General features: G+C 41.8%; 1 protein-coding gene across 4 annotated transcripts in view; it reads right to left on the bottom strand.

The window, feature by feature from the left end:
- Positions 1 to 2,541: 2,541 nt before the first annotated feature.
- Positions 2,542 to 10,040, bottom strand: part of ap1b1 (adaptor related protein complex 1 subunit beta 1) — a 31,155-nt gene continuing 23,656 nt past the window's right edge. For all 4 annotated transcript variants that reach the window (XM_083784593.1, XM_083784594.1, XM_083784595.1 and 1 more), the window contains one exon: positions 2,542 to 3,817. In XM_083784593.1, the coding sequence (XP_083640719.1) occupies positions 3,743 to 3,817 (75 nt within the window). In that variant the 3' untranslated portion in view covers positions 2,542 to 3,742. The remainder of the gene's footprint in view (positions 3,818 to 10,040) is intronic.

Below are 10,040 nucleotides of genomic sequence, written 5' to 3'. Positions count from 1 at the left end.
ATAAGAGTCACCAATCTTCCAAAAAGGTTAAAAAATAATAAAACAGCAATCTCTCTCAAACTTTTAACTGTAATGTTTTCAAACGGCAGCCAACAAAACAAAAACAAAAAAGTAATATGCAATATGTGCTATTTCTTACAAACGTATAATGGTATAATATGGCTGTTTTGGCATAGTAATACCTTACTTTACTCGTTACTGATAAAGTAATAATATTACAGTAATATATTCCTATACTAACTACTGCCCAACACTGCTCATGAGAGCACAGGGCTATATGTATTTAAAATGTCACTATAGTGATGCACAGTATAGACCTACACACACAGCTTTGTGGCGGCAACTTGTGTGTCAGGGTCAATGGGGAGAAATCTCTGCTAACCACAATAACATGGGAATACAATGGTCTACTCGTAGGTCGTAGCTCGGCCACTGTTATTTACCATTAATGACGCACAGAGGATATAGGCTACTGTGTGACCATTGGCGTGCGGCCATAATGTAAGGCACTATATAAGTGTGAAACAATCATAGCATGCATGTATATATTTATTATTTACATTAAGTGCTTTACCAAATTACCTTACAGGGAATAAACATCAGACCCGTCTGAAGTGAATGGTGCTGTACAGTGCTGTACATACTGTACTGTACTTACAAACCCTCCTCCCTGGCTGTGTGAAAGTGACACTTGGTGGTGAACAAACGCTTTTTTTTTGATTGATTGAAATATTTATTAACAGTTTGTAGAATTTACAGTACATTTTAAGCACAAACTCAATACAAAGACTGTTAACTGTGAGTGGACGACCCAATTAAGCATTACACTTGTTTACAACAGGGTCCACATTGTTCAATTCATCAAAACATTTAGAGACATACAAACATTTAGAGACATACAAATAGACATTTCTATGTAGCTAAAGAACAGAACAGGAATTCATCATATAGGAAGCAAAAAAGGGAAAAGATACATTATACAGTGAGGGGAAATGGGGGGGGGGGTGGGGTGGGGGGATTCAGATTTTACAGAGGCCAGTTTCGAATTGCAGCCATCCGGTGCCCTTTGAGAGCGGTTTTGAAGGAGTCAAGGTATTCACATGTCTTAATGACTGTTGGTAGGGCGTTCCACATTTTGGTGGCATAGGAGCGAAAATAATTTAGTCCCTTGTTTGTGCCGAATCTGGGTTGTACATGGTTTGTTGCACTCCCTCTGGTGTTGTGGGTGTGGACTTCGTTTACATTAAGGAAGTATAGTACATGGGTATCTTGGTGGTGTATCGAATCTTGTGGACCAGACCCATTGCAAGATGCTGTACTCTGTCGACGACCCTAAGCCATCCCAGCCTGTCAAAGTGGGCAGGGGTGAGGTGGGTTCGGGGGGTGAGGCCAAGTAGGAGCCTGACCAGTTTGTTTTGGGAGGTCTGGAGCCTTGTTTTAAGGGCCTTTGAGGTGCTGTGGTACCAAGAGGTGGATGCATAGTCAAAGAAACCTTGTACGAGGGCTCCTGTTAAGGTCTTCAAGGTGTTTTTGCTGACCAGTGAGGAGATCCTGTAAAGGAATCTTGTTCTTTGATTGACTTTTTTGATTACGTTGGTGGCCATTTTATCACCGGAAAGATTGGCCTCCAGGATGGAACCTAGGTAGGTAATTTGATCTTTTCGTGTGATAATATTGTCACCCACTCTAACCAAGAAGCCATCTGCCTTGCTGAGATTACTATTTGATCCGAAGAGGATGGATTCAGTTTTTCCCAGGTGTAAGGATAGTTTGTTATCAGCGAGCCAGGTGCAGATTCTACCGAGTTCAGAGCTGAGGGTCTTTTCAACCTGCAGTTTGTTCCTGTCCGAGACCAGCAGTGCACGCTATTTTCATGCTAGGACTGACAGAACCAGGGACACACATAGCCGTCTATAAGAGTCGGCTATGACTCCACCAATACCCATTTTGATGCCACCACTGTAGTATTTTAACTTTATTTTCTCATGATTGACGAGAAATCTTTTTTAAATACCAGTAGTTTAAATGTTTATATAATGTTTCACCTCCGTTTTCGGACCAGTTACGTTAGAGCTCTAGTAGAGCAACCACACAAACCTTACCAGTGGTGATTCTGGTCCTAATGCCGTGTGCCTTTTCAGCAAAGGGGGCAATGTGATTGTGATGTCCACATGTCTAATAAACATACATCCTGTGCAATGTGCATGCATATGGAAAAAACTAGACTTGTGTGAATATATCCGATTTTTAATAGTTCTGGCTCAAATGAAATGCACACAACAAAATCGAGTCAGAATTTTTCCATCACCAGCATCATGAATCAACCACCACCACCCACCTGACCTCCAGACAAACAAACACACACGTGCGTGCACACACACACACACACACACACACACACACATCTCTAAAAGGCGTCTGTAAGTGCATACATCCTGCAGAACTGGGCAAAGAGATTTCAGTCTAATAAAAAGACAGAAAATAAAACTGAACACTGTTGACTGTTAGATCCTTTCTATAAAGACAAACATCATTTGGGTCTTTTACCTCCAAGCATTGTTCTCAGATGGCTGAGGTGCATGGAAGGCTACAGTGAAAAGACAGAAACAAAAAAAAAGAAAAAGAATCAAGCTAGCAGAGAGGAGGCCCCAAGTGAGAAAGAGCACATACTGTAGCAGATATGACTACATATCTGCCACTCTCACCCCAATTGCCAGATTTACACTAATTTTGCTACAAACAAAAAACAAATGGAATGATTACAAGACAGTCTCTGTCTAGTCTTCAGATTACCCACACCAAAAGGGAGAAATGCACACTTAAACCCATGCACACAACACACAAGATGACCTGTGACAAGGAATGAATTTGAACAAAAAAGAATTGAAAAGGTATGAGAACCCAAAATCACATAAGGTTAAGTCCAACAGATAAGACAAAATAGGATCATATATAGATTATTCTTTAATGTCTCAACCTGTACCCAGACACACACACGCACTCCAATTTAAACAGGTGATTTGGGAATGAGGGTTGGGTAACAGCCGAGGTGAGGAAACAGGAGCTTGGTACTGTCATATTTTAATTTGAAATCCCCCAAATAAATATGCTGACTGTGGTGATTTGACTGCTGATTACAGACTATAAATAGACGCCGGTTTGCTAAGATGGAGGTAATCAGAAACAGATAACCATGCAGCAAAGACATTCATTGGAATACAAATCTCATTTTACAATCTTCTCCAAAACATTGGGGCTTCCTTTCCCTTTAAAAAAAAGGGGTCAAACCAGAATGGCTCAAGCTAGGAAAGCCATAGAAACGGCTGGGTCTGTAAATCATGCAGGTGTAGCACTAGCCAATATGACAGATACATTTGAGACTGAATTGTACATTGTGTTTAATATATAAACATCAAAACCTCATACGTGAGAATGGGATAAAGCTAGACATGGGACATCACACGAACCTCTGCAGCCTTAGAAATATGGATGGGCAAAGTATTAGAATCCAACAAGAAACTGTTAAAATGTTCCAATCAAGCAGCTGGATGCCAAAGGAAGACACCTGGTCTCCAGGCTACAAGCAACCAGAATTGATTTCTGTTTTGAGAAAGGTAGTATAATGGTCTATGGGTCTGAAAAATCGGGTGAGGGCAGGACTTGTTCCAGAAATCTGGGAGACGGAAGGTAGAGCTTTGGGCTGCTCCTTATGCTTCTCTAGTAACTCTAGTCTGTGAGTGATTCAGTTCTTCAGCGCTGCCTCATAGCTCTGGAACACACACTGGGATACCTCTGGAGCTCTGCATTTCAGAGACACCTGAGAACAGAGAGAAGAGACAGGGGAGGGTCATGCTGTGTATGGGCAGGTGGACATATAGAATTTTAATGAGCGGAGTTGTTGTAGATGTAGTTTATTGAGGATGGGTTTAGAAGGTACAGTACACTCAAAATCGTGATTCATGAATCTCATTAAGAGACAGATGATAGGACATTATAATACAAATAAAAATAAAACAAACAGGAATACAATTAAAAAAAAAAAACGTTGTACACCCACACATTTATAGAATTTTACTAGCTACAGTCACTATATACACGTTACTCCAAACTGGGAGTAGCTTCAGGATCTGATAAATCATGTCAAAAGATTTTCAAGTAGTGTTCATACTGAAGCAGCCACTATTCCCGAGTGCCTGGAACAGGATATTTTACAAGAAATGCATAAGCCTTGCAATTACAGCATGACGGCAGGATTATAATCAAGCCATTCTCTAAATGCTTCACTAAACTATAACCTGGGGGTCCATTATCAATGTGAGGTGTCAGTCTGACTGATTGAATAGAATCTGACTGAGTTGGACAAAATGAATTCAACAACAGCAAGACCATGGCTAATTGGCTATCCTCAAGAACTAAAAGAAGCGGTGTTCAGATGCAACATTCTTAACCTTCTGGCATTGTTCAATTGTGAGGCTCCTTGGACTCAATGAACTCTGCCCTCTTTACAAATGCATGCTGCTAGCAGCAACATTCAGGCGAGTGTTCCCCTGTCAGCAGTGTGAGAAAACGAGGATGCTTTCACGTATGTATAGAATTATATTTTCCCATCCAATAAAATGGCCTGGGTAGTGTGGCAAGTGCAGGATATTGCACCTGAATTATATAGCTGGACTGAATGCGATTTTGCCAAATGCCACGATATCTAGCCTATAGATAGTGATGATATTGTGGGTACTATGTTTCATTAACTATTTACAAAACATATTTGATAAATAATCACCAATATTGCCTTTATAATATCTAAGTGGGTAAAGGCAAATAATAGAACAGCTAATAGAACAGTAAGCTGCAATGCATACTTTAAACAAAAAAGTTTAAACACTTATGCCATACCAATATAACACACACACACACACACACACACACACACACACACAGGATGTGAGCAGTTGCAGGAAAACTAAAAACAGAAAGGCAAAGGTAGTTAGTTTATGTGATCCAAGACCGTGGTTAATTGATTGACACATTGCAGTAATAACATTTGTGGGAGCCAAATTAAGTGTGTAGAATCTTTTTCCCCATTTGTATGTAGGTTGATTTTGTCCTGCACCTATACCAAGTTTTAGTTGGCTGTGAGCTTTCTACTTTTAATGAAGAGACATTACAGTGAAAGGGGAGACAACACAACAAAGTCATGATTCAAGTGCAAGTTAAGACAGAATACTTGTAGGTTTATCATGATCTACTAGGTCACTAGGTTAAAGTTCTAGATATTTCAAGCATGAAATTGGCCTATCATAAGTAGGTTAGCAAAACACAAAAAATAATGTGAAGTCTGGTGTCTTGGCATATAGGCGGGTATGCAAATGGAATCGCGACAGAAAGGGGTGTATATTTCTGTGTTGAAAATGCATCACTTGGACACAAACCCTTGCAATTATTAACTGAGGTGTGATGGGGAAAATCAAATAACACCATTGGTCACATTGTTGCCATGGGGACAGGGGATGTGAGATGAGGACACTGTACTTGAAAATAGGTAGATACACAAATAGTGTAATCATGGGAGAGCAGAGCCAAATTAAACAGTGTGATGTTAGAGAATTAGGCCAAGACATGCTCTACCCTAAAAATAAGAGAAAAGAAAAGAAAAAAATGATCGGTCAGCAAAAGCAAACACCATACCAGTTAATATACCTCCCCAGCTCAGATAGACTTGACGGTCTGTTCTAAAAAGAGAAACCTTTACAGCCACAGGTCAAAGAGAATCCAGGAATCATGCAATGGCAGGATTTTACTTGTTCAGCCCCTAAAAATAGCTAGTGTCAACAAAAGGCCATGTGCTGTGCCAAGAGACAGAAATGGGGCCATGCAGCAGACAGAACAGAAGCACAGAGTGGCAATAAGCAGATGAGTGCATTAAAGTCAACAAATTACATCTTATGATGGTATCAATAAGTTAATTAGGATGAGCTTCCCAGATCCATTAAGCTAAGGAACGAACTTTTGTGAATAAGACCAAAGAAGAGAAAGGAGCTTAAAAATAATAATTAAAACAAATTAAAAGTAAACTAATAATAAAGAGACTGAAATTGAAGCAAGCATTAAAAAGATGTTGCCCAAACAAAAACAACCTCCATGTCCTGAATAGAGAGTATGCACGAGACATCATCATCATACCTGGAAGTTATGAAGAAACACCTACTGAGTGGCAAAAAAACTACTTTGACCTTGACAGCCCATACATCCAAACAGAAAAGTCCTATTTGATTGCATTAAACAACGTTAAACAATGTTAAACTCACTTTTCTACTCACTTTGCCACTTGATTTGCCATTCACTTTATGCATGCGCATACACTCTATAAATGAAGAATCGCCACAATTGGAGACATATATATACTAGAATTCCGGGGGCCTTTGGCCCGCTCATCCTAGCGCCACGTGTCGCAAATGGGAAGAAGGCAATAGCGGAAGGGTGATACTCAACTGTTTTTCTGTTGTTTCTTTTTACTTGGAAAAGCAAACATAGCAACCATGATGTTTTCATATATCCAGTTGCTTGGAAAGTGCAAAGTTGGCAACCTGGCTGAGTGACCATATTGTTTGTTTTGCTTGTTTTTATTTACATCTAAAAGCGGCAATGTTTCTATATACCAAGTTGCTTGAATGTCGTAATTGTGGCAACCTAGCGGGAATAGTATACTATAGTCCTCTGCACTGTCCTGTTCTGCGCTGTACTGTACTGTACTCCACTGTACTGTACTGTACTCCACTGTAGTGTACCGTAGTGTAGTGTACTGTGCTGTACTCTACTGTACTCCACTGTACTGTGCTGTGCTGTACTGTAATCCACTGTACTGTACTAGGGGTGCAACGGTTTTCGGTTTAAAACCGAACCGTTCGGTACAGCATACACGGTTCAATGCGCTCTAATGAACCGCGCTATTTCGGTTTGCATTAATTCATTTCTTACAGCTGCGAAGAATGTATTTCTCGGTCACACAACGGCCTACTTAGAAGTCTAGCACTCTATCGGTCACACACCGTCCTACTAAGAAGTCTAGCACTCTTTCGGTCACATAAAGTGTAGCACTCGGCCCACCCCCTATACACACACACACACACACACACACAAACACACACACACACACACACACACACAGAGAGACGGCATGATGAGGAGAATCCAGCCCTCGTCTTTAAACGTCGTTCTTGGAATAATTATTGATCGTCATACACAGAGACACACACAGCGGAGTAACCTCGCGCCAACAGGCTTCTAAGCACGGTCTTTGTAAGTTTGTTCAGATCTGATTCTGCATCTGCACTCGCTGTTTGAGAGCAAAAACAACCCGCAGCAGGACATTAATTCCGTCAGAAAAGTCCCAACAAAATACTCCATGTCCAATCCATGACTGTAGATAGAAGCCCTTCTTCTAATAATATAAGCATAATATACTTAAATCCTCATGTAGACTTATTGTAAACGTTTGTATTTTTCTGTGCGACACGACGCATTCACTGTGTGAATCCCTCCCCTCACAGGAGGCACTCTCCTCTTCCCTGCATGTGCTTACTGCCCCGTGTGAGCGCATAGGTGCATTTTATTCCCCTTGAAAATAATGAGGCACATTAAAATAGCAATATAAGGTTTTTTTTCCCCTTTAAAATAATGAAAAGGCAGAAAGGCCTAATAAAATAATATATGCTAAAAAAAGAAAGAAGAAAAGAAAATGCTATAAATAAAAAATTTTGAATGGTGCAAGCCACTGCCTGGCTGGCTGGCTGGGTATGAGCATGAAAACAGCATGGTTGTTTTTCACCACCTGTGCGCAACACACACAAACACAACATTAACACATTATTAACTGTATATATATATGATGATTTCGTGTGTGCCAGTACAGTGACAGTACGGTACAGAAGAGGGACCGGCACACAGTAACTCTGTCATTTCTCAACTGTTTCGGACACAGGGCGGCTCGCCGGAACCGGCCCGGACCCCTGGGCGCGTTCCTGGGGGTCACTTCACACGGGTGTAATTTTTTTTACTGTACCGAAACCGAACCGAAACCGTGGCCCCCATACCGAGGTTCGAACCGAACCGTGGTCTAACTGAACCGTTGCACCACTATACTGTACTGTACTCCACTGTACTGTACTGTACTCCACTGTACTGTACTCCACTGTACTCCACTGTACTGTACTCCACTGTACTCCACTGTACTGTACTCCACTGTACTCCACTGTACTGCACTGTACTGTACTGTACTCCACTGTACTGTACTCCACTGTACTGTACTCCACTGTACTGTACTCCACTGTACTGTACTCTACTGTACTGTACTCTACTGTACTGTACTCTACTCCACTGTACTGTACTGTACTCCACTGTACTGTACTGTACTCCACTGTACTGTACTGTACTCCACTGTACTGTACTGTACTCCACTGTACTGTACTGTACTCAACTGTACTGTATTCCACTGTACTGTACTGTATTCCACTGTACTGTACTCTACTGTACTGTACTCTACTGTACTCCACTGTACTGTATTCCACTGTACTGTACTCTACTGTACTCCACTGTACTGTACTCCACTCTACTGTACTGTACTCCACTGTACTGTACAGCTCTCTTCTCCTACAGTATTGTACGTTGCTGTACTGTTCCATACTGTACTGTACGTTACTGTACTGTAGCATACTGTGTTGTACCGTGCTGCTGCGCCCTGTGTATGTGTGTGCGCACGTGCTGCTATGCCCTGTGTATGTGTGTGTGCACGTGCGTGTGTATGTGTCTGTGTGCAGTGAAAAGGGGAGGTGCCGGGGAATGAGAAAGTTGTGATGCAATTTGCATCACAGCGAAATGTTGCGCAATAACAGTGTGTTTGACAAAAGTAATATTTGTACAGTAAATATATGTGTTGCGTGGATGCAATGTAGTGCAGATGTATTCTGGGAGCGTGCAGATTTTATTTTGCATGGAGTGTGCCAACAGTGTGGTTTGGTAGGAGAAGGAGCACAGATAAACGGCCATGTGCTCGTGTACCCCCTGTCTATTAGGGTAGAATATATGCCTATCCGTTGAACAGGTATACACCTTCAAAATTGTGCACGGTAGTTTGGAAGGGGAACCACCCAAACTTGCATCGGTCTACCCCTGTCCTAGACAGGGATAAAGGTCTACCCCTGTCCTAGACAGGGATAAAGGTCTACCCCTGTCCTAGACAGGGATAAAGGTCTACCCCTGTCCTAGACAGGGATAAAGGTCTACCCCTGTCCTAGACAGGGATAAAGGTCTACCCCTGTCCTAGACAGGGATAAAGGTCTACCCCTGTCCTAGACAGGGATAAAGGTCTACCCCTGTCCTAGACAGGGATAAAGGTCTACCCCTGTCCTAGACAGGGATAAAGGTCTACCCCTGTCCTAGACAGGGATAAAGGTCTACCCCTGTCCTAGACAGGGATAAAGGTCTACCCCTGTCCTAGACAGGGATAAAGGTCGGTGTAAGAGAAAAACACATACAAAATGAACAACATGGCACACACAGTGCACACCAAGTTTTGGCGTGGAAAAATTGTGTTTTCCCAAAGTTGCCTTTACTGATTGTGTGTGCCAATCCATGCTTCATGGATGGAAGCAGCTTTTGAAGTTCTGTTGTATTATTCCTAGTCTGGCCAATCAATTCAAATACTCATATCTTGAACTTACTGTAGGGCTTGAAAAACATTGGTTGCAAAACATCCAGCGTAATTGTTCATTAGTTCACCACGATGGCATGTTGTGAAACCACAAGAGCTATTGCACTAATCACAAAGACAAGCTATGCTGCTAACACACACACACACACACCCCCCAGTATACACATACACGGCCCTTCGTTAACATCAAACATTACCACTCAACGTAACGCAGTCGCAGCGGAGGCTGTAAAAGAGCCTCCGTGCACACATGGGCGCTCGCTTGTTATTAATTAAGCCGTGGAGAAAATATTATGAGGATCTGATTGGCACTTTTTGTTGCCCCCCTGATCAC

Source organism: Protomyctophum parallelum (assembly GCF_964188405.1).
Source record: "Protomyctophum parallelum genome assembly, chromosome: 15".
NCBI lineage: Eukaryota > Metazoa > Chordata > Actinopteri > Myctophiformes > Myctophidae > Protomyctophum > Protomyctophum parallelum.
The sequence above is the reverse complement of the archived record's forward strand: the minus strand, read 5'-3'. Positions and strand labels throughout refer to the sequence as shown.